The sequence below is a fragment of the Liolophura sinensis genome, chromosome 1 (assembly GCF_032854445.1).
Source record: "Liolophura sinensis isolate JHLJ2023 chromosome 1, CUHK_Ljap_v2, whole genome shotgun sequence".
NCBI lineage: Eukaryota > Metazoa > Mollusca > Polyplacophora > Chitonida > Chitonidae > Liolophura > Liolophura sinensis.
The window spans coordinates 71,856,113-71,882,632 of NC_088295.1; the positions used below are offsets into that span (position 1 = coordinate 71,856,113).

The following is a 26,520-nucleotide window of genomic DNA, read 5'->3' on the forward strand; positions in this document are numbered from 1 at the left end:
AACATGAGTTTAAAATGATGTGTCTAATATCATTTATAAATAAAATCCTGATGTTCATTAAGCAATATCTACACATGTCGCATCAGTTCAAGTTAGATTCATATTACACCATAAACTGACATCATCAATTCTCCTGATTACGAATAAATGGCAAAACAAAATAAATGATTATCTACCGCATTCCGAGACCTTTAGGCAAGGTGCAAAGACGAGTTCAGTTTGCTGTATGATGTCACAACTCTACAACATTGCCCCGCATTTTCCGAAATGAAGTATACATCAGAAGGGATACCATTAAAAACTGTCCAAGGAAATAGTTGGATTTATTTTTTTTTACAATTTTTCAAACGAAGTAAAATTGTGTTAAAACCTAAGATTCTACCATGGTCTGTTGTGACCCCAAAGGAATCCATTACGTCAGATCTATACTTTTTGCCTGAAATAATTTGTTTCAAGGTCAAATGAGCAAACGTATTCATAGATCTACATGTATATGCATTTTTAATGATGAAATGTAGCAGTCTAATGTGTGGTAAGTAGCAAAAACCTTATGTGACGCCACTGTGGTCAGAAAAGATCACCACAAAAAAAATTCACATGAATTTTACCAAGTTAAACAAATTATACAAAACACAAATCCAGCTATTTTCCTGGACAGTCTGTAATGGTCTTTCTTGTGATACTTACTTCATTTTAGTATTTTCTTTGCCTTTGAAAGGGCATGAGGAGTGAGTGAGTGAGTGAGTGTTTGGGATTTAATGTCGTACTTAACAATTTTTCAGCCACATGACGATGACATGCCATGAGGACGCTGTCTAACTTATTTTCACACCACTAAGCATATACCTCTACAACCTACATGTACTTGCAATCTCATAAGCAGTGTACATGCTGTCTGGCTCAGTGCACATACATTGTACCAAAAACTGTTTCAATGGTATCAGTGTCTTTCAAACACCTTACACCTACATTTATGACATCACGAGTATACAGACATATAAATGAGACAGCCTGACATCAAACCATGGCTAAATCTAATGTGTTCTGGCTTTGTTGTAGCGTTTGTATGCATAGTATTTATACATGTATGTACATGTAGTTCAACCTGGTGCAAACTCTCAATCACATTAGGTTAGGACCTACAAATCATGCTTTCCCGAGGTCTCTTGAACACACCTAGTGGATGCTTTGTTATCCTTGCTAAGTTAGGTTCCTGTTTAAACAACATCTGGCATCATTTAAAGGGTTCCTGTACATATGAAGAGATGGTCAGAGTTTTATAAGCCTACTAGTACCTTGCAGATTCATCCATACAATTCTCAACATCAATGCGACATTTTTCTTCCTCCATACTTTTTTCTGTACTCAAGAATTTTCCCATTTATACTGTTAGCAGTCACACTTATGAGTGGATTGAAGAAGCCATAGAGAGGGGTGAATGAATGTTTTCTTCTATAATAACCCATTGTAGGTCTTGAAAACTTAGATTTAGGCGCATAGCATATCATATGGTAACCTAAATGTCTTCACATCCTGGTTATACAGGGTGAACCAGCATGGACCCCCATATTGTTTACTGTATGTTCCACAATGCTTGTTCTAATATTTAATGTTATTTTCTTAGATTAAAAACATATCTAATAACAAACTTAAGTCAAAATAGCTTTTATTGCAGTGAAAATAATAAGTAAGAACAATTGAAAAAAGACAAGATTATGAAAACTATGGCATTTTTGCTAAATCACGAGAAACATAGATTAAGTCAATTAGTGAATGCAAGTGGAGAAAGGTACAAAGGATTTAAGGGTTGTTCAAACTGAACTCTAAGAAATGGAAATGAAGTACAAGTCTGACTAAAACTCATGTATGAAAAGTTTCAAACACTGTCAATAATACAGCTCTAAAAAATGAGGTGAAGAAATGTGTATTGATTCTCAGTCATTTGTAATAATTCCAACATATAAATAACAAGACAATAATAATTTTCACAATGGTTATGGTTAATGGATTTTTCAGGGTATTTATGCTCATAATAATATCCAATATACTCTCACTATTCAGTTTAGAGATAAACTCTCTAGAGATAAAACTGAACCAGTTTACCAGTTTTCAGTAAACGAATGCCAAGTCTCAGTAAGAATATAAGAGTTACATCGTCGGTATTGCAGTTCCTTCTTGCCTGGTGATGCCTACATAATCAGAGATACGGTACCTTTTACAGCAGGCAGTAAATGTATATTCATCGTACAGTAACAAATTCCCAAGGACATTACCGTACCGACAATAATATTTCATCAATGTCTCCCACATACTCTGGCAATTGTAGTTTTTTTAATGACATCCTCAAGAATTTTTTCAATACATTTTTAAACAGATTCAATATGAGAACAGCCCATTATCCCTTTGCAGAAATACAGACTTATTCTTAGACTTTAAAGGTTTAGCACAGTGGCCATTTTTTTTTTCTTGCTCATTACTTTTCATATTGCATTGTAAGTTAGCTCAAGCTTGAAGCAAATCACAACGAAGATGAGGCAATTAAAGGATACAACTCAGTCAATAAAAATAAAAGTGTACAACATTAGATCAGATGCTTGTTATGTTCATGTTTAAGATTAACTAACTGATGTAAAAGGTAATATTTAAGACAAAATAAATCTGATGTAAACTACTTGTAATAATACTTGTGAGCTGTGAAGGCCATTTTAACAGCTTGAATCATTAGGTAAACAGGTACATGTACATGTGCCTTGAAAAAGAAATGGAGGAAAATTGCAAAAGTTCTTTTCCTATATTTCATATAAGGGAAGTTCTCATCCCCGACAACTAAAAGAGGTGTTGAAGATTTTCGTCTTGTGCTTTTCAGGTGTTTCTGTTTTCCTGTTATTTTTTTTTTCGCATGTTTCTGAAATGGCTTTATTAAAATTGTGTTGATGCGCCGACTATTCCTGCTGTTGCCTTTACATGCTTAATGACCAAACCCAGGTAAGGGACAATGTCTGTCCAACATAAATATTGATCATGTTACCATGATATGTTTGTAAAATCACTAATATACCACATATCACGACAGAACCATATTGTTATATCCCATGAAGAAGTTCCTTAATTGAATTGTTCTTCTTCAACAGTTTTAATTGTGGTCTGAGATTGCTCCGACGTTCCGTTTGGCCAAATTTTGTTCAAACAAGAATAGCCTCAACCAACATGTTCCATGTAAAAACCTGATGCAGTTACCTGCCCTGCTCAAATATATTGAGGTTGTCAGTACAATGGGTCAGTATCTCGGAACAATGGTGTCTGGAAAATAATCAATAATCGTTGTGCTTGCAATAAATCAACTGACAAAAAGGTAAGGGACAAAAGTGTCTACAAACTTAAGGCTATGGAGGCATGTTTCATAGGTAATTTGCATCAGGTTTTTTAATGGAGTGCTCTCTGACGTTGGTTTGGGACTCGCCGATTGGTATATTGGTATTTAAAAACAGCTTAACTCAAGGAAACTCTGTGCAACACTTACTTGCCATGTTGACATTGTGACCTAATAAATCGTTCCTCCCCACGCATGTGTGGTTGACCTTTCACGTCACCATGTTTTGATCACCTGGCTGTCATTTTCGACAGACAGAAAGCCATGTGACCACAGAAACACGAATCTGCAACTGACTGAAGGCTATGGAGCAGAATGACGGACCCCACAGTGTGTACTAATTGTCAAATTAAGTTTCCAGTGAAAAGTGGGGGTTATCTTCTGCATCCGTTCCGTTCAATTTCGCGGAAAGGTCAATCACTGCTGCGCATGCAAACCTCGCTGACCCAGGTTTTAAAAACATGGAAGTACGTGGTGACCTGCTAAATATGAGCATAGTTTCGACCTCTGCTAGAATTTATAGGAGAATGGTGATACAGAGGCAAATAGCAATTGTGGCGAAATGTGCGTAAATATTTCAGCTTTCAGAACTGCCATGCTTTGTGTGTACTCAAATACTTAAAATATAATACACTCAAATATTTGTGTGACGAATCTAACGCACATGCATCCGAACTGAACGAGAGGGTACTCTCTGTAAGCATTATACCGGAATCGAGTCCACAAAGCTCTCGGGTTAAGGGTGGCGAGTGGTTATAAGACACCCTTATACCGAGGCCTCACGCTAGTATGGCGCCATCCTTGTCCTAACAAAATTTCTGTCAAACTTGACGATACCATAACTGTAGCACTTGTAGATGTATTAATCTTGAAAACATGTTGAAGTCTGTCAGTCAATCACATCATACACTTGACTTATGTCCTAACATGATACTGGACAGCACAATGTCATAAAATAACTTTGCATTAGCAACAAAATCAAAAACCTTTGCAGCAGCTGTAGAGACTAGGTTGATCCTTTCTTTAGCCAATAAGCCCCTTCACAGATGTTCATTGTGAAAAGATGGTTCTTCAATGGACTGACGTCACTCTACCACATGACAGCAACATTTAAACTTCCCGTACAATGTATTATATCCAAGCAATGGTGGCAAAAGCCACTCTTCTGCATGAGATTCTTTCTAGTTTAAATTACCGTGGAATATATCACGACAACGACGACAACAACAACAACGGTTAATAATAGGCTTAGTTCTCTTCTTCGATCGACAGAAATCATCCTTACCTAGAGTAAGAGACAATACTTACCCAGAGTTGATTTTTAGCGTATCAGCAAAGCTCATGATATCCAGTTGGATGTGGCAAAGAGAACATTCAGCCACACAAATCAGACCATGACAACCGCCAGGCGCCCATTTGAACCTGGAATTTTGTCTCTTTTGACAACAACCGCGCTTCTGCTTTATCCATCAGTCATGCGCAGTTTGCTCCGGAGGAGCAGGTTCCGGTTGGAATCACGTTGTGGCGACCTCAGCACGTTTGAGCTAGTGCGTTGCTATTTTCTGGACATTTGCAAAAATCTAGAGATTCTTGAGGTAAGGATCTGGTAGAAAATGTTGACTCTTTGTACAGTTAAAGACTGTCTTACATGATCAAATATTTCGAATATTGTAACAATCAGTTTTTCTTCTATGTACACATTGTACGTCTCAACTACTTCAGTTCGGATATTCGGTTTAAATTTTACACAATCATGTAACATTTGAAACAGCTGATTCAACAGATTAACAGTTCTTTCATCTTCAGTGTTGGAAAAAAAAAATTAAATAATATCAGATTTATCAAAGTGAAATCCTCACAATATGTAAAGGAAAAAAAAACAGCTGATATTAAATCATTGACTCAAGAATGGACATTCTTATGAATGTTACACAAGAATTTTGGAGTCTTCAAGATAAGCCTTTCAAGTTTAAGGATGTATCATACATAAGTATTTGAGACATCAATAGTTTTCATAATTTATGTATGTTGTGCTGATTGTCCTGTTATCTGTCTGACTATAATTTCTGAATATCATCAAGCATAGATCTTGGAACATTGGTGTTCATTTCTCAATACTTTCCATTGCTGTTATCCACCTTGTTGACTGCTTGCCGCAGCCACAAACGAGTGATGCGCCTGGATAGTGGTTAAACCATAGTCCATAACTGCTCCTCTGTAAGGTTGGAACAAATTTGTTTGGCCAAGGAGGGCCCCAAACCAGTGTCAGAGTAAATACCTTTACCTGTTCTGGTAAATATGTCAAGGCTTGCAGTACAGACAATGTGGTCTTGAAAGTTACTAATTGATGCTATGCTGGCAATAAAATAGAATCAGCAGTCAAAAAGTTAAGGAAAATGTGAGACTGTAAACTTAAGGCTGTGCAGGTGTTTTTGATTGATAATTTTTATATAAATGTATTGATAGCTGCCACTTGACAGCTGTTGATTTTGGGGCCATCCTGGCCAAACAAAATTGTACCACACCTAATCCCGAGCAATCTCGTTAATTCCTAGTTACACCAGTTTAACACTGAAAAATTCTTTGGGCAAATTGGCACTAAGTAGCACCTAGTTTTAGGAGATACATGTATTGACTTATATTATCTTCTGGAAATACTGTGGTTGATTGTCCAAAGCACTCATAACATTGCATGCATTACGTACATGTATCTACCATAACAGCATTATGCCTTCAGTAGTTGTCACTAAGACACTATGGTTGTTGTTTTTCCTCCAATTAAAAAAACCAATCAAATAAATAAGTATCCATGGTTGTTATGTTATAAAATCACCCCCTGTATGATCTCAGTGAATGGTGATACAGTGACACAGCATGATAAATTTGTTGATATAATTTGAGAAATATAAGAGTTGTTGAAGAAATTTCTTTGTTGTATTTATATATATGGACGAGTTATATTTTTGTGTGGTGCCGAAGATGAACAAGCTTGCAAGTCCATACCTCTACCAAGTAAAAATAGAACAAGTCCACATCAGCTTGTATTTATTCCATAACCTATTTATAATATTACACATCAAACATCAATCATTTTAAGTATGGAGCAATATTTAGTTGCCGTAAATGAAACTTATGCACACAAATTTAAGATAGTAAAACTCCTGAGCACGGATTTATACAGAGAGAAAACACACTGTCATTGAATGAGGTTATGGCAGCGTCACATTTCTGGTGCCATTGTGCTAATGACGACTGGCATGCAATATGAAATACATGCCACAATTTTAAAAAGTCATAATGATTATGACTTAACACCACATCGGCAATATCTCAGCCATGTCGTGGCGAGCAATGTTAAAAGAAAGACAAACGGGGAAGGAGTATAATAAATTGCCTTAAACACATCTAACTCTGACATCTGAAACACCTGCCAGGGCACTTGCTGTTTGGGAAAAAGCCTATTTCATCTCACATGCCTGAAAACTGCTATTGCAGGATGCAGTGTACTAGTATGTTAGTGTCTGGCTGATGCAATCCACTCAAACATTGACTTAGACATTGACAAAGCTGTCTGTGTGGGTTTGTTTGTTGACGGATATTCCAGCTGAAATTGAATCAGTGAAGACAGCGAAGATGTTTTGTATAATTTACAAGGGTTCATGTACATGCGTGGTGCAATGCATACTTATATACAGTTCATGAGATGTCATTGCAGAATAGTGATGTGATGTTACCAGAATCATTGGACAAGCCTGAGCTGGTATTCTTGAACAGAGTCGGATTGAATATAACTGATATATGGCACACAGAATTTTTTCATGCAACATTAAATCTTAAGCAGATTTATTTTAACACACACCTATGAAAAAGACACACATGTCATTTTCACTGACAATCACATGTATTGTTTTAGTGTAAAGTTTAAGCTTTTAAAGCAGTATTTTTGGTAAGCTTTTATCCTCATTTTTTGTGCAAAATAAGACATTTGTTGCAGAAATTTCCATGGTGAAGTCTTATTGGTGTAAGACATGTACTAGCTTACTTAATACTGCCTTCAAATGTCTACAACAGTTGCAATAGTTACAACATGTTGCCATATACATGTTGGAAAAGGGCTTATCTGCAGGTTAGCAGCGCAGATTGAATGGTTTAGGTTTACATCTGTCTCACACATGATGCAATACTTCAACCTGTTACTTGTAGACTAAGAATGCCTGTTGTGTTCAGTATTTAGTTGTTTGAAATGGGTAGTATTTGAGGATTTAGGTACTGATAAACATATGTTTATCACTTTGCCCTCATTCCTGGAATAATAGCTCCAAGTCAGCCTTGTAGTGGGCGTTGTTTATGTAGAGCCTGTGTGTGAATGTAACAGTGTAATGGGCGTTGGGCCAAGAGATTTGGCAGTCATGTGGTAAAGCTGGGTAAAGCTAAAGGGTATAAACTGTAGTAGACATTGAAGGTTGTGAATTGACCTTGTGCATTGCATGTGAACTTGGCACAGGGGATGGGATGAGACTATAACATCATGGTACCAGGCTGAGCTGGATGAAAGGTTGATACATTTATCTGGTAATTGTGCAGGATTACTTATTTTATTTGAGAATCCATACAGTAATCTGATCAGTGATATTGTTTATCTGTGGATATATCATATTGTCACCTGTAAATGCCTTCACATCACTCTTTGAAAGGGATATGTGTATTACATTTACCACAGGAGCAGTCTTAAGGCATGTGAAAAGCCGCACTGCCGTCTTTTTATGTGGAATCTTCTTTTTTGTTTACATAGACATGTGCATATGCCATGCTGCCTCAGATTTCATTTATAAATTAGGCTTTTGTGCACTAATCTCTATATTAGGCTGAAGCAAAGTTGTGTAAGTGAAAAGTGCAGTGACCTGTGCAAGAATATAATAAATTATAGGTCCCATTTTTAGCAAAGATGTTTGTGTGTGACATTGCGCAAATGATACAATGTCATACTGAGGTCTGATTACCCTAAATGACCTAAACATTTGACAAGAAAAGAGCATTTTTGAGGCAGACAAATGTCACGAGATACTACTTCTGGTGCTAAAATTTTCCCAGTGGGACATCCTCCGACCTTCCAAACACCTCTCAAAGCACCTTTCTAAATCTCCCAGAATCTGGACAAATGAGCGGCTTAGTCATGGGTGCAATTTTAGGTCATTTAGACCAGATGTCAGTATGAGGCATGTGTGTGGATGTAGTAGTGATTATCATTACATGTACACTGGGATGTGTGGGGTTATGGGTACTGTAAATGTGTTCACTATAAACTCTGAGCATGTATTTAGTTTAACCCATTAGGCAGAGACATTGTTACTAAAAAGACCACAGGTTAAACTCAGGTTAATGCTTAAATCTCAAAGTAATTAAGACTCCCTGCTGCTGTTTTATATGTGAACTAAAATGTTCTACATGTGTTTAAGTAACACCAAGTGATACAAATATTTATATAGAAGTACATCATTATTGTGTTAAAACTCGTGCTATTTTTTAATGGCTTGTTAGTGTAGGACGTGAGGATGGGCTGAAGTCATTTAATAATGAATCTGTCGTTGTGACTGGTTTTGGTATTAAATTGTCACTAATTTTTCAAGGATGGATCACTGATGCGGCCATTGGTCAGGTGTGGTGTCAACAATGTTATATTTAGTCTACATAAGAGGAACACCAGTATAAGTTTACTTTATAAACCTTTGCACCAGACACTGGCCCTGGGGACACAGTGTGTAAAAAGCTCATCTTACTGAGGCTAACCACTGTCTGTCGATCTTAGAATTATTTTGGCTCTAGTGAGTATCGTTATTCAGAGATTATTTTCACTCTCTTAATGTTGAAGTATACATATTTCATTTGAAAGAGACTGCTTAGACCATTAATGTAGCAATGTGACCTTACATATTTACTTTTTATTAGTGCACAAAAATAGGCATACACTATGTGGCTGTGTGAATTATTCATACTGAAAACCTTAGGAATTTAAATATATATATATATATATATATATATATATATATATATGTATATGACTTACATAATTGCTATTTGCTTGTATACATTGTGTTCGTATGTACTACATTGTGCAGTTCTTTAAGGTATTGGAATAATTTTGCTACATTCAACAGATTGAAATCTTCAATGGATACTAGTATGGTACATGTATAGAATGATGGGTGAAATTTTCATACTGTGTTAAAAGATCACCAGTTGTCTGTTCGTTGAACACACAATAGTGACTGAAATTTTTTTCATTCAGGGTTGCAAGATGAAAACTTGAAACTCCATATTCTTCTGTTTTTCAGATGTGAATGAAGTAAATCTGCCATCATGAGCGCTATACTGATATCTCGTAGTGGACAGCTTACCCGCCGTTTTTCGAATGGTCAGCTGCTTCTGAAACTTCCACAGGTAAAATTGCCCTTAAAGCGCGAAGGCTTACAAGTACATGTAAATGTTGATGTCATTTCGTGCACAATCATATTCATAAGAAGTTGTATGCTGAAAAAGTTAGATGGCAATATGCATGGAAGTTTTCATTTTTAGTTTCACTGGAGTAATTCTCGCATTCATTAAAGATTTGTTCTGTTTATATCAGTGTGACCAATTGCCACGAAGCCTGCTTTACGGAGAATGTTGCCTGTATCTGTGGAGAATGTTCAGAGATACACGTACATAGTGGATGTATTCAGAATGAATGCATGGACGGAAGGAAACCCCTAGGCTTAAGAAAATTGGAATATGAGGCATTATGGCATATGCCAGAGAGCAAGAAAGAGACAGACTTGCAAATTCGATGCATTTACTTTAGATAATTTTGGCCAAAAACAACGAAGAAACAAATCATGAAAACATTCCTGGAATCTCTTTACTTACAGGTATAATATCCAGTAAGTTATTCAGTGTAAATGTATTATGTTGGTATGGTAGGATAAAACTTGAGTTATCCCCCCTTCCAAAGCCTGTATACCTTTGGTGTGGGTCAAACTGCACTGATGGGCAATAGATGTGGATGTTACATACTGTATCATTAATTCATTTAATATGTGAGAATAATGTTCAAGGTTATGTAGTAATGTGAAGCACTTTCCTCCAGGCTCTGGTTTTCTAAATCAGATTTTCTTTGCATTTTTCAGACTGAAGGAACTGTGAGCTCTACAAGAAGCTCTGACAGCTGGATTTTACGCTCAGCTATTGTCCTTTCCTTCCTGGGATTTGGATTTTCGGCCTTCTCTACTCAGAAGCTGTGTGACACGAGTAAACACAAAACACCCCTTGCTTTTCTCAAAAAGTCATGATGGCAGATATAGGAACTTGTGATATAAACTAACAATGCAATGCTGAGCAGACAGTGTGAGAGTTGGCCTTGATTCTTGGGCTGACATTAGAGTTAGTTTGTGATAGGCATACCGGTGCAGTACATATTCATATATTAACCAGGACCAGGATGGGTGTTTTACCTTATAACATATATGGACATGTGAGTCAGAAATACATGTACATGGATGGACTGTCTCCAGCTTGGTCATACAACCGTACATAATTCACCAGTTTTGTCTCTTTCGCTATCTGTGCCCGGTTATATTTATGAGTTATCAAAATTGTTATTTAAAGAGTGCCAGTCAATCTTATGATAGGTATATGCTGAACAAATCCCAAAACTGTCTGTTGTGAAGAAACTATACCATGGACTGTGGTGTAGTTATTGTTAAAAAATTGTTTATTTGTGTGTATATGTGGAATGAAGTAGATAAGTCTGATTACTGTGAAGATGTTTTATTGTCATTAGTCATTTATATTACAAAGAAATAAACTAACCTCTGGGCTTTTCTCGCTGTAAATTGGCAGTTTTGTCTTACCGTTTCTCTTTGCTACATGTAACAAATTTGGATGCAGTTTATCCCACTTTAAATCTTGAAAGTAAAACTTTATTTTGGTCTCACCAACTTCAAAAGTTAAAATGTAGTATGATTTTAAATGCACTAATGTTCTTTAAAAGTGTTCAAATTCACAGGATGTAAAGATTAAAAAATTTAAACAATTCAAACTTAGTATGAGAAAAAAGTAAATATTGATTTTTTAATTGATTAATTTAGTTTATTATATGTATAATATTTATATATAATATATAATATTTTTTGATTAATTAATTTATTGGTTTTTACACCGAACTCGAGAATATTTCACTTATAATATGCAGCTAGTATCACGGTGTAGGAAACTGACCCCGAGGGAAACAATTGATTACATGCTGACTCAGTCTTTTAAAGTGCTGCACTCCCAGCAGATGGCAGGCTCTTGGCCAGCAAGATTGAGTGTTCAAATCCAGATCTTGCTCTTTTAGTGTTCTTTTTCATCTACAGCTTTGTCAACTACCTGGTGAAAGGAATGCAGTTATTTTCTCCCATAGACTGCCATTCATTGACTATATGATTGTGGTATTTTTGAATATGGGGTGAAATACAAGTTAAATATCTGACCAAATAGTTGATTCACTGCAACAAGATATTATCATTTCATCTTAGTCAGAATCTGGTCACGTAACAGAAAGAGCAGGACAAAATTACGTTTAACTTTTCCTACAGTGTCAGGATCGGGGCACCTAAGAGACACTCACAAGACAAAAATTCATGCCAGTGGCAGGGGGTTTGTACTCAACTACCTAAACCATGGGCTTGAGTGCATTTATATAAATGAAAAATACTTGAATATGGCATCAAATACTGATCAAAGAATTAAATACATGTAGTGTATTGTCCGCACTCCTAGTACCTACATGTGGATACTGGGATTGTCACTGTGAAACAAATCCATCTCTGTAGTGAGCATCTGTACAGTGACATCAACTAGACTCTGTTAACTGTAATACCGGTATCTGGATGCCTGTCAATCATGACATTGTTTTAAACCCAGTCTGGGCCTGATATTTGTTTTAGTTTATTAGCAGCTAAGCCAAGAATGTGGACTGATGTCCCGTGACATGCATATTAGGATAAGACTGCTACGGTGTACTACCATTTAAGTCTACTGACTTCTGATCAACACTGACTGGACATTATTAGTTCACCCTAGTATCTATAACTGGGTACTTGCACTTCAGTGACCAGACATTTTTGTTACACAGCAAAGACATACCTGTATGCAGTGCCTGTGTGTAGACACCACCATATACTACCAGGCATTATCACTTCTTATCACCACACAAGATCTAATACTGACATGGCCAACCAGCAGTATCAGTTTGTCCATGTACCAGTATCTGCACACACTGTCAACTGTTACCTGCCATCAGTTCATCAGGGACACCTGGCTGGTTTTATCCAAATACTGACATCTGGCCGAACACCTGTATCATGTACATGTAACCGTATCTAGACACATTGTCAACCCATATCCGACATCAGTTCATCAGGGACACCTGGCTGGCTTTATCCTAATACTGATATCTGGCCACCTGTATCTGAACGCCTGTATCATGTACATGTTACAGTATCTAGACACACTGTCAACTGATACCCGACATCAGTTCATCAGGGACACCTGGCTGGTTTTATCCAAATACTGACATCTGGACGAACACCTGTATCATGTACATGTAACCGTATCTAGACACATTGTCAACCCATATCCGACATCAGTTCATCAGGGACACCTAGCTGACTTTATCCTAATACTGATATCTGGCCACCTGTATCTGAAAATCTGTATCATGTACATGTAACAGTATCTAGACACACTGTCAACCGATACCCGACATCAGTTCATCAGGGACACCTGGCTGGCTTTATCATAATACGGACATCTGGCCAAACACCTGTATCATGTACATGTAACTGTATCTAGACACATTGTCAACCCATATCTGACATCAGTTCATCAGGGACACCTGGCTGGCTTTATCCTAATACTGATATCTGGCCACCTGTATCTGAACACCTGTATCATGTACATGTTACAGTATCTAGACACACTGTCAACTGATACCCGACATCAGTTCTTCAGGGACACCTGGCTGGCTTTATCATAATACGGACATCTGGCCGAACACCTGTATCATGTACATGTTACAGTATCTAGACACACTGTCAACTGTTACCTGCCATCAGTTCATCAGGGACACCTTGCTGGTTTTATCCAAATACTGATATCTGGCCACCTGTATCTGAACACCTGTATCATGTACATGTTACAGTATCTAGACACACTGTCAACTGATACCTGAAATCAGTTCATCAGGGACACCTAGCTGACTTTATCCTAATACTGACATCTGGCCGAACATCTGTATCATGTACATGTAACCGTATCTAGACACATTGTCAACCGATACCCGACATCAGTTCATCAGGGACACCTGGCTGGCTTTATCCTAATACTGATATCTGGCCGAACATCTGTATCATGTACATGTTACAGTATCTAGACACACTGTCAACTGATACCTGACATCAGTTCATCAGGGACACCTGGCTGGCTTTATCCTAATACTGATATCTGGCCGAACACCTGTATCATGTACATGTTACAGTATCTAGACACACTGTCAACTGATACCCGACATCAGTTCATCAAGGACACCTGGCCGGCTTTATCATAATACGGACATCTGGCCGAACATCTGTATCATGTACATGTTACAGTATCTAGAAACACTGTCAACTGATACCTGAAATCAGTTCATCAGGGACACCTAGCTGACTTTATCCTAATACGGACATCTGGCCGAACATCTGTATCATGTACATGTAACCGTATGTTCTCCATATACCACTATCTCAACACTTGTCCAACTACCGTCAAATATCATCAGCTAGTCCAGCACCTGCAACTGGCCATTTGTAACTGACATGTCATCTAAGCAACTGTGTCTATTTACCTGGTTGACCATTAATAGACATGCCATCTAAGCACCTGTGTCTAAACACCTGGTCAGCTGCTAACAGACATGTAATTTCAGCACCTATGTCTAGACACCTGGTCAGCTGCTGAAAAACAAGTCAATCCAGCACCTGTGTCTAGACATCTGGTTAGCAGTTAACAGACATGTCGTCCCAGCACCTGCTTCTAGACACCTGGTCGACTGCTAACAAACATATCCCAGGACCTGCGTCCATACACCTGGTCAACTACTAACAGACCTGTATTCTCAGAAACTGTGTCTATACACCTGGTCAGCAACAGACTTGTCATCTCAGCACTTGCATCTAGACACTTGGTCAACTGCTAACATGGCTTCTCACCACCTGCCTCTGCAGAACTGGTTGAGAGCTAACATATGTTTCATCCCTGTAGCTGCTCTTTGACACTGTGGAAACACACACAATTTATGTTTCATCCATTCAAGCCAGTAACAGGACTTTATACACAGCAGTCAAGAGATATTTTATTTTCAGCCCTTTAGCAGGACTATGACACTTGGTCAATATCTGCCATATGTCATCACTTTATCCACGTACTCAACAGAATAAATGATTATGGCTTAACACCATTTCGGCAATATATCAACCACATCTTGACAAAGGAACTCAAAAAAGAGCACATAAAGCCACACAACAACTGCTTTGAAAACAAGGGGACAAGTCAGAACCAGACATGCATGTATTTACATTCCAGTGTGGGGATGTAGATGCTTGGCTAACTACAGCACACATATCTCAACCTTCTCACAATTAACCTGTCAAGCCCTCTACTCATGAACATGTACAATGGGTGGAGGAATCTGTTTAAATCTTGTGAGAATTTGCCAGGCTATCACATCAGTTGACATTACCAAAACAGGATTGAATTGACAGTGATCAACTGACAGTGCAGACAGGCTCTCCTGGGTTAAATTCGGCTACCTTGGTTACACTTGAAAAAATCTGCAAAACCCTGTACCTAATTCAGCTTAGGCCAAGCAGAGTCTGGACATGCCTATCTCTCATATCTGCCAATCAGAATCTGTTCTGTGTCTCCTTAATAATGAAGTAGCATAAGCCAAAGCATGACAACGAGGCACTAATGCGACACTATAAAGCAAGTCCATGCACTTTTTTGTTTCCCTTTTATAATACATTTATTTAATTCCAGAACTGAAATTACACATATACAAGTTTAATCTTTTAACAAGCAATTTCTTTCATGTATCAACACACGCACACACTTTCACCATCTTATCAGACCATTCCATTTCAAAGATCCCAGTCCAAACTAATTGTTCAGAAGAAAGAAAGCTATTAATTTACGTCCTACCAAAATGATATTTAGCTGGCTTAAGAAAATTAAGTACACTGAATAACAAATTAGTAGTTTCAAGATAAGAAGCTCTTTTATACAGTTCAGTTTAAAAGCTTGCCTTTAATGATGAGAACATCAAATAATCAATACAGATTCCCAATAAGCTGCTAAGGTCCAGAAACCTGTCACCGGAGATCACATTACCAAGCAAAAGTTTAATAAAGCTTTTAGACAGAGTAAGTTTAACTTCCACAATGGACCACCTTGCTTTACATATACCTGAGCAATACAGAAATCCTGTTCAACATCACAAATTTACAGACAGCGATCATTCGAGGTTTAAATATGGACTGAGATGCTTTACATCGACCACCCAACTTGACAGTCAGCAAATCCATCTCAGTCAAAATTGTTCAAAAAATTTTGACCTGCAATACAGAAACTGTTGGATACCAACTGATATGATAAAGGCAAGGAATATAAAACAATCAAATTATCACAGGAAACTTGTAACCCTCCCCTTACCACAAAAACACCTCATAATAATCATTGTGAAATTGGAAAGTTATTCTGGTTCATCAGAGATCAGCATGTCCTTCGACTTAAATCCAGTACAGGATGTACCATATGTAACTCTGTTGATGTGCAGTAAAGTTTTATTGATTTATCTGATTAGGGTGTTACGCCATAATCAAGAAATACTTCAATTAAACGAGAGCAGCCAGCATTATGACAGGAGGAAACAAGGAAAACCACAACCATCTGCAAGTTGCTGCCTCACTGGAGAGGAAGCCAACATCAGCTGGACTTGAAACTCTCAGTAACCGCACTGTTGGAAGGCTCCTGAGGGCCACAAGGTAGTTAAGTAGTAAACTTGCAACATGTGAAACCTCTGGGTTCTTACATTCACATGTAAGTGTGTGACTAAGGCTTTGGAACGAATTCAATAGAGCATAGTTGCATGCAAACACTCAGAACGATTCAACAGTACAATAGAAGGATATATCTATCATCAAACAATTTAACTTTTGTTAAATCCTTGAATCCTTAAAACGACTAGTTGAATATAAAAAAAATTATTGGAGTGAATACTGTCACATCATTTCACCCACATATCAACACAATGCAAAACAAGAAGTGAAATCGACTGTCACTGCAACTTGCCGCAGCCTGTTGACTGGGGTATTTCAGTGAGATAATTCACTCTTATATGTAACTGTTCTGTTTCAAACAAACAGCATGCATTCTGAAATTTCCACCTATCAACCAGAAAGAACCAGTCTGAAAGAATCCCATAGGGTGAATAAGTACTTAACACATACATATCAATCTTGAAGCCTGCATATCCTACAAACAGTCGCTCTGACAAATTCTGTTCACAAGCAACATTGCACACACAAAACACACATTTCAATGATTATCTTCCACTCAAATCATGAATGATGAGTTTAGTTTTTCTTTTTCAGGGATTTCCAAATATATACAACAACAACTCTAAGAAACACAGAAATGATCTCTGGCAGGTTCATGTCCTTTACAGTATCAAACTGTGATAGACTGCCTTTCCTGGATTCTCGATTGAAATGAAGAACTTTCTTGTTGATTTTTGGTCCATGGAAAATCCCTGATTTTTGTGGAGGTCTGTTTAGCTGGCTCTCACTGAATGCTGTGTAGTCTAAGCCAGTAATATATCTTTGTGTCAATAACAAGTAACACTCAGTTATCTCCCCTTGATGCCGACTTCTCATGCAGGCTCTTTGCATGAAATACAGTATGTTGAGTTTACCCATATTACCAAGTGCATCAATGCAACTTCTGGTAACCAAATCTGTACATATCATATATACAAGTTCCTAATGATTCAAGTTTCCTAAGTTGAACATTGTTCAACTGAAGTCATACAGATTGGCAATGTTCGATTGTTGACTACTGCTGGACTTGGACTTTTTCTTCTTACTGTGGGACTTGGAGCTAGATTTACCGGAGCGCTTCCTGGAACTTGTACCTGGGAAACAAAAAGTAATGTTGTCTAAGTTCATTACACAATCATCTCAAACTTGGAAGTAGGCTGTATGCTTACTGTTGTTTAGCTGAGACAGAGATAGGGTTGTTTGATGCAGGTACAGTTAATAGTGTGTACACTTACAAAGGTTTATTGAGGTGAGGTCCAGGTGTACACTTATTGTCTTTGGTTGGTGTATGGTTGTTACTGTGTTATTGAGGTAGAGTTAGGGTGTAACATTACTACTGTTTGTTGCGGTAAAGTTATGGTGTATAATTACTGTTGTTTGTCGAGTTAGAGTCACAGTGTAGACTTACTGTAGTTTGTTGAGTTAGAGTTACAGTACACTTACTACAGTTCGTTGAGGAAGTTATTTTGTACACTTTCTGTTGTCGGTTGGAGCAGAGTTATATTGTACACTTACTGCTGTTTGGTGAGATAGAGTTATAGCGTACACTTGCTGTTCTTTGTTGAGGTAGAGTTATAGTGTACACTTACTGTTGTTTGTCGAGGTAGAATCTGCAGGGGAGGGATTAGAGCCGGCTTCCCACTGTAGAGTTTCTCTCAAAGACTGGCTGTCAGTGTCATCAAAACTATCAATGTCAACCTGGATGTCCTCACTCTCAGTAATGCCACTGAAAAATATAAATCACTTGAATCTACAACAAAATGGTTGTACATAAAAGCGAAAACAAGCATTTGAGCACAAATATACCTGTTTAAAAGTATTTGTCTCTCTGACTTGTATGCTACTGCAATGTCAGGTTTAGGGTTGGATGAAACTGTTTTCCCGTTACGGGACAGACCAGATAATGATAAATGACAGAATCGATTTGGTTTAGAAATCACGAGTCCATTTGTTTTTTACAATGTATTCAACTCATATATGCAAGATAAAAACAACTTATCAGCTCCAGAGAGAGAAACTCAAGTCTGACCAACAACAGGCTTGGGGAAATGTTCAACATTTAGACAACAACATTAGGGGACCTTCACTTCACACTAGACTGAAGAAGGTCACTTACAGAGCATGACCTAGCAAATACTGCCTCACTGATCTTCTCTGGTCATCTGAATGCTGAGGACATTTGTGAGACCTGCAAACAAAGAAACTAAACTGCTCAGATAACTGAGATTATAACTTGGGAACAACACCCATATCTTCAGCAGAGCAAAGAAAACTGAAAATACTACAGAACATGGAAGTCTACAAACAATTTGAAACCAAACAACAGAACTGAACTGGATTTTTTTTTTTTTGCCAGTTTATACAATCCATATTGGCTATTTTTGTGGGTGAAATCATATCATAACACCTTGGGGGTTGCTTCTCAACAAAAGTTTTCTTCTAATGCAATGACGAAAATAAATTCCAGTAACTAGTTTTCCACAAAATGTACATTAAAAACTACTAAACATCAGTGTAAATCCAGTTTCCTTACTAACCTAGTACACATCTTTTTGGTATGTTCTGAAATAACTCCACATGTCTGTCGAAAGAAAAAAGGCCAACAATAATCATACAATTTACGAAAACAACAATAAATGACCAATGTTTACAGTTAAAACTACCTACACTGGTTAAAGCAAAAAATATGCCACAGCTTTTACAGCAAGAGTCATTGAAATGCTGAAATTCATAAAACTGTTTTTTCCTGAATGCTTTACTAAATGAACGAAGAAAACCAAGTTACAACATCCTCACAAAAAACTTGAGTTAAACTAAGAATAACATACATGTTGACTTAAATGGGTCAAATGAACCACCCTTGTGGCTGTTATACATATACATTAGATTATTGGGATCACCTTAATTTTTTCACCTTAATGACATCGTAACAGTTAGCATGTCATTAAAAATCAATATGATCCCATTCTGGATCATTTGCAAACTGAAATATTTCTGTCATTATCATAACAGCTTCTACTAAATTTGACACCTTTTCTTGCACTACAACTTACACTCAATAATAAAGCTTTCCTTTCATCTGAAAGAGAAAGAAAACAAACATCTGCATAAATGACTGTGCACTACAATAGATGAACGCTGGGATATTGTTACACGACATAACAAGCTTACCAGTTATGAAGGTCTATGAAATTAAGCTGCATCATAAATCTGCACAAATTTAATAGAATATTTATTTACTTATTTGATTGGTGTTTAGTACAATGGGATATTTCATTTATAATTATTATTATTATTATTTTATTTACTTGAGTGGTGTTTAACCCCATACTGAAGAATGATATGACAGTGATCAGGTTTATGGGGTTGAAGAAATTGCAATATCTGGAATAAAGCATCATGCATGTTGATTTTAGAATTAATTGATGAATCAATCTATTTGTCTTCTATATTATTACTACGATGATAGCGACTTGATAAACATCTACATACATAATTGTTCACAAAAAAAGTTATGTGAGATTTAACTAAAAAAGTGTAAAAGTGTAAAGTTTCTAAATATGGGGAGCATATGATTCACAAAGTATTTACCTCTTGTCATGGACTCATAGACAGGGGGCCCAGATTCTGGAGTGCCAGGCCTTGGGGCATCAGCATAATAGTCGCCTATAATACAATATCATCTATGTATATCTCCTACACAGATGATACTAAATAACACCCAATACAGTTTTGTAAATAAAAGTTATAATAAAACTGCCATCAAGGTATTCAATGTAAAGTAACAGTGTCAGTTTTTACTGAAGTGGTAAGTGTATGGAAAGAAGGTTTCGTTGGTATAGCTGGATTATATATACAAGTATATATAAATGTAGTCATCATTATGATTTCTTTCTGCTTTCAACATGCAGCAAGCTGACTGGCAGTATGAAAGCCGTCATAAGAAATTTACAACAACAGCGTGATTGGAATCACCATTCAACTGGCATTCTGAGTGAAATATACTAACTCTCCCTGAATCATTTTCAGGTGAGCGATACATGTATAGGGTACAAAAGCCTGTGAGGCTGAGGAGTAAACCATTTACCATTCCTGGGCTTCAGAGATTTAGTCCTTCTTGGGGAATCACTCCTCCTGTCTTGTCTCTTCAGCTTACGTACTGTGAGCAAGAAACAAACACATTGTGCATTCTGTGACAGTCATTATGCAAATATACACTGGTCCTTTTGAAACATTCTTTTGAAATAAAGATGCAATGGGCATTAGTTTTATAACAAGGACCAAGTACAGAGAAAGGCAAAAATTTTAGAGGACCTTAAAACCAGTGAACCAGTATTTTATCTCCAACTTGTGAAATAGTTCAAAATGGCAATACTTTAATTCCTCAACCTCTTCACATTTGAAAGAGCAACAAAATCTATACTTTTATCAGTCAACAGATAAAAATGCGTTCAGAATATGCCTGAATAAACACCTTGCAATCATGTCCAAAGTTTAAAGAATTGTAGTAATCTTAAAAATACAGCAAAACACCAAACTTTGCCTTAAACCTCATTCTGCAAGGAAGTTATTTACTGTATTTCACTAGTTTAACATTTTTCAAATGAACACATTCTGTCTGATTCATCCAGCATATAAGCGTTTTCTGTGAAGTTTGATTAATTTCTAAATTAATTTCAAACAAAAACTTATGTGATGGCATAAAATGTATCATCTTAAGGCCTTTCGGTTCTTCTGAAAGTACATTTTCCCAGTCCTGTGACACTACAACTTCTCTTTTTAAATCATTAAGACAAGAAGAAAAATCATTAAGTACTTCATTTACTTATGTGAAGCATTTCAAGAAAATGCCATACCCAGAAGACAAAAATTATTTATTAATTTATTAATTTGATTCTTGTTCAAATCTTTAACTTATGTGACGGCTGCCAAGATTTTGGTGGGAGGAAACAGAGCGGATCCTGCAGGAAACCTACCACCATCTTTAGGTTTCTGGCAGGTCTTCCCAAGTATGACCAAAAAGGATGCCTGCATGAGTTGGACTTGAACTCACAGTGGCTGCATTTGTGAGAGACTCCTTGGTCACTGTACTGCGCTGGCACGTTAACCACTAAGCCACGGACGCCCCGCAAAAAACACAAACGGGCTGACAAAAAATTACATTACACTATGTCAAACTATGCACCACACATTCAGATGTGGATGCTCGAACAAAACACCTTCGTGAAGAGAACTTGTGTTTCACAATGAATATGGAGATCACTCATAATTATGATAATCTTCATGAGAGTATTCAGTTTTACTACAGGAACCAAGACCATTCGATGAACACGACGCCATCCAGATTCTGTAAAACCCTTACCTTTAGCATGCTCTGGTTTCTTCTCGGTGTGGCCACTCCAGTCAGAATCATTATCATCATCTCCACTATCATCACTGTCCCTCTTCCCAACATTGGCAATCCTACAACAACAACTCAGCATTTGTCAACTTATTTTCTTAAAACATTCTTAAAAAGGACTTTGCCAGTAAATCCAATCCTTTAATGGGATAAAAATTAGCTGAAATTTTATGTGGTAATGTGGCAGCATGGCCTCATTATTTGGTTCCCAAAAATCATTCATATAAAAGTTTTACCCTGTTTTCTGTTTGAATCATGGCAATAAGTCAATGAAACCTATTTTTATTTTTCTATTGTGTTTTGATTAGAAATAAGGACTCACCACAGATCTGCAGATATGATCCAGTCTCAAGATCAATTGCCCAACATACCGTATTTTACTGATCACTCACCTATCCTGTTCACTCAGCTATCCTGCCCAATCACTTGTGCTGTTAACAAACATATACTGTTCACTCATATATAGTCCTCACAACTCTATACTGATCATTCTTGTGTACTGGTCACTCACCTGTTCTGTCCACTCTAATTCCTGTTCACACATGTATAATGTTCACTCACCTACACTGCTAGCTCACATACGCTGCTAACTCACCTGTACTGCTTCGTGTTCACACTACTCATCTACACTGCTTATCTTTTATTCCTCACTTACATATCCTGCTCACCTACTCATACTGCCCACTCACCCATCCTGGCAACTCATCCATTATGGTCACTCACCTGTACTGCTCACCCATCCATACAATCCATCTTCACTGCTCACTCACCTTTCTACTCACCTGCATATATTGCGCACCTATTATTCATGCCCATTCACCCTTCCTTGCAATTTGCATAGTGGTTACTCCAACTATACTGAGCTCTCACCTGTATTGTTCACTCACCTATACTCTTAACTCACCTGCGACTAGCAATCCTAGAGCTATTCCTGCCCATTCCCATACATTTCTCCAGGTGAGGAGCAAACCTTGAGGCTGCCAAGTTACGCTGACAGTTGGGACACACGCACTCAAACTGTTTCTTGGATGGGACATGGCCAAATACATCCACTCCTTGTTTATCAACAATAGCTGTTCAACACAATGAATAGCATACAAAATTAATCTACATAGACAATTTGAAACCAATGTCACCACATGTATCAATAAATAGGTGTTGCAAAAGTATTTCTCCATTTTCACTCAAACATACTTAGCTTCATTCATCAAACGTGGAAACCTGCTTCAGGTTGATCAACAGGAAAAAATCTAAAATCTCAAAAATCTTATGTATTAAGCTTGATCAATAGGAAAGATTTAAAATGTCAAAATATTATGTATTATGATATGGAATAGTTAACTGGACTTCTAAATTTACTATTTTCAGGTAGAAAATTATAACAGCTCTATTTTGTTGAATTCTGGTGTTGATGAAAACAGTAACAGTAGGGTAACAAATACTCAGTTAAGACAATCCTACCATGTTGACGCTCCGATCTGAAAAACAGAGCAAATGATATTTACAGAGTGAACAAAGTCAATAGTTACAACAGCCTTGTTTTCAGATGTTTTAAATACATACATGTAGGTATATATTAAATGTTATATTAAATACATGTAGAAAAATGTTAGTGTAATATTGGTATTTCCATTTGCTAAAAAAAAAATGGGAAAAAAATTCTTCATAAATATTTAACTTAAATTCCTACCAATTTCAATTATTTTTACATCACCTTATCAGTCAACTTTTATTTTAACTCTGCAAATTTGTAATAAATGTTTACTGAATGAATAATGATTACAGTGTTAGTCAACAGGTGTATTGAGAGTTTTCTCTTTGAATTAGTCATACAATGAGGCCCCAAAGCTTTACTTACTGTGGGTCTGTTTCGTCTAGAAATAAGGTTCCCATTTTACATGAACGATGAACTTCAAAACAAAGGCCCAAAGAAACCTCATCTATGAGTTCATTCATGATATCTACCATTCTGCTCTGTTGCTGCAAACAGAAATCCACTGATTAGCCCTCTAAAAACCATGATGGCAGCCTGCATTGTTGCAGGAATGAAACCAAGCAGAGCCCAGAGGAATCCCCACAAACATCCACAGGTTGTGAGCAGACCATGAAAGACAACTAAATTTTAATTGGAAATGTTACATTTACAAGGTTAAATGTAAACGCTTCTTGGAACCAGGGACCGATTCCACAAAGCCAATTCTGAAGTCAGAATTTGAAATATGATCTTAAGGCTTATTTTTCAATATTATTAAGTAACATTTTGTTCATCTGATCAGTGTTATCTCTTAAATGCATCCAAATTTTAACTTTCAGTACACAAACTGAATGTTTTGGAGAGGTTTTAAATTTTGACTTGTGTCAGAAATGCCTTGGAATCGGCAAGAGGGGGTAAAGTTACACGCAAAGTTCAGTTTTAACACATGGAAAGAAAAATAGCAAAATAATGAATGCTCAATGATTAAAGTCTCAAAAGAATCAGGAGTATTTTCAATAGAAATAATAGCATAAATTCTCATGGATGAACACAATCCCCAATGAGCCGAATCGGCATTTCAGGAATCAAGAAAGGGTGGGGACTATCACCGCTAAAAGGTGCTAAGTTGCTAACGGTGCCATTGGGCCGCTTATACAAGACAAGTATTCAATCTAGTAAGTACTGCAAAATCTCACCTTTCAGCTGTAGTAGTTTGAGAGAAACCCCACCCTGTTTCATCTATATCTGCGTAAACTCACAGACTTCCTGAAATGCTGACTCGGCTTATATCAGACGTCAATACACAAGCTAGAATCCGTGAAACAGGACAACTGAAATATACTGGGCCTGTTCACTCGTAACTCGGTTAATTCTGACAAACCTCTGCCTCAGATGACTTCTCTCTGCCTGCCACAGACATGACATGTGATCTGATTTTTAGACCACAGTCATTCCTCCAAAGTCAACTCCACCTGCCATCCTACAGGTGTAAATGGAAATGACTGCAAAATACAAAAACTATTATTATAGGAGTTACTTAGTAATAGCCATGTGGAAATTTTCAACAATTTAAACCCCACAATTACAATACATACAGTACAATGGAAAAGCAACTTTTATAACTACAAGTATAGTAGGTTATATACCACTTTTCAAGTACGGGTACACATAATTCGAAACAAAATGATTCAAGCATCAGTGTTGCAGAGTGTTGATCTTGTCATTTTATTTCGAAATCTGAGGCTTCGGGGGGGGGGGGGGGGGTCCAGAATGATACTATTCTCCAGACCTTACTGTAAGTTTTTATCGATACTTGTAATAGTACCGACCATAACACTAGTATCACTGAATACCGGTTAAGTTTGCTACACATCACCGTCATCGTGTCACCGACTTATGCACATCAAATCAATTCTATGGTTTCGCAAGCACATTACAGCGAGAACTAAATATAACTCACTGACCCATGGGTTCTTCGAGACTTCCATCTGTTCTGTTAGCTAAGAATTGTTTAAATTATCGAGGCGATCTTTCAAGAGACTGAACCAGTGGGTATCACCAGCGTCACCGCTGACAGTGACAACAACAACAACAACAGTGTTCCTCTACTTTACAGTACATAAATGATTTCCCAGCTTACAGAACACTGCATAATTTATTGCACACTACAGGCATCAGCGGCTTTTTCACCTGGCCAGTCTGGTGCAATCAAATCGACTTAAAACGCTTCAAAACATCGTTGATGCTCACAGCCAAACTCCGCTCCCATGTTATTTCACTTGTGACCGGCGCTGCCAAGCTTTGTTTGGGGCTTGATCAAATTCTTCACCCGTTTACAATGCGACGAGGATTGCACGTCTCAAAATAACAGTCACGATCATGTAGCTGTGTGTCTCACTAAAAAAGCCATCTTTAAACAACATTATCGAATCATGTGCATCGAAGCTCTATTTATTTTCCGAACAAAAGGGCTACTTGTTTTAGTGTTACATTCACTTACTGACTGCTGATGGCGAACTGCGTCCATATGCACCCATGGTGGCCTGTTGATTCCAAACGTCTTCACAGTGCGTTTAACTATATGGTGTCATATGTTGGCGATGGCCAAGGCAACAATTTATTTGTCTCCACTTGCATAAGCTTTTCACATGTGCATTTCAGATACACACCAGTACCTGGTTAACACGACTAAACGAACAACAACATAATTGTTCTTGATGCCTATATAGTTCAATTGTCTGCACAAATATAGATGTAGGCCTAGGTCACATGGGCTACATGTGCGCTCATGTAAATATTGTAATGGTAATTATGTAAGGAGGAAAGTGGAATAGTTGTTATTTGAGGCACTCGATCTTAACACTCTGATGATAAATAATGCATAATCCATCAGTATGTAGAGGCACCACAATGAGATAAGTGTAATTCCAGGTGTTATCAAATATACATATATGTACAGCAGGTATATAAATATAGGTATGTGTATACTATATAGATAGGTCTACAGATCGTATGTGAAGTGTTTCGACCTGCGTACATTGCATGCCGTTGATATATACGCCTGCCGAAAATGAATTACAAGCTTGTTTATTCGCAGTAACCAATATTCAATGATTGTCAA

The 26,520-nt window shown here is 37.3% G+C and overlaps 2 protein-coding genes and 1 long non-coding RNA gene across 5 annotated transcripts in view; 1 reads left to right on the top strand and 2 right to left on the bottom strand.

Moving 5' to 3' along the window:
* LOC135461267 (uncharacterized) overlaps positions 1-4,839 on the bottom strand; it is a 42,311-nt gene extending 37,472 nt beyond the window's left edge. For both annotated transcript variants that reach the window (XM_064738272.1, XM_064738275.1), the window contains exon 1: positions 4,679-4,839. The gene's annotated coding sequence lies outside the window, so the exon portion shown is untranslated. The remainder of the gene's footprint in view (positions 1-4,678) is intronic.
* Positions 4,840-4,842: 3 nt separating this feature from the next.
* On the top strand, positions 4,843-11,223 carry LOC135461268 (uncharacterized). 2 transcript variants are annotated; one of them, XR_010443350.1, is made up of 3 exons: positions 4,843-4,965; positions 9,703-9,808; positions 10,534-11,223. It is a non-coding gene; the product is annotated as an uncharacterized LOC135461268 (long non-coding RNA). The 2 variants fall into 2 exon arrangements; XR_010443349.1 differs by lacking the exon at positions 4,843-4,965 and adding an exon at positions 7,797-7,942.
* A 6,267-nt stretch (positions 11,224-17,490) lies between these two features.
* On the bottom strand, positions 17,491-25,680 carry LOC135463737 (ataxin-7-like protein 3). Its single transcript, XM_064741152.1, has 13 exons — positions 25,590-25,680; positions 24,781-24,901; positions 23,784-23,905; positions 23,387-23,403; positions 22,830-22,998; positions 21,887-21,987; positions 20,612-20,683; positions 20,116-20,190; positions 19,578-19,603; positions 19,062-19,105; positions 18,641-18,712; positions 18,114-18,250; positions 17,491-17,618 (listed from the first exon to the last, which is right to left on the bottom strand). Exons 2-13 carry the CDS (start codon positions 24,817-24,819, stop codon positions 17,500-17,502), a joined length of 993 nt encoding a protein of 330 aa, XP_064597222.1. The 5' UTR covers positions 24,820-24,901; positions 25,590-25,680; the 3' UTR covers positions 17,491-17,499.
* Between the last annotated feature and the right edge of the window lie 840 nt (positions 25,681-26,520).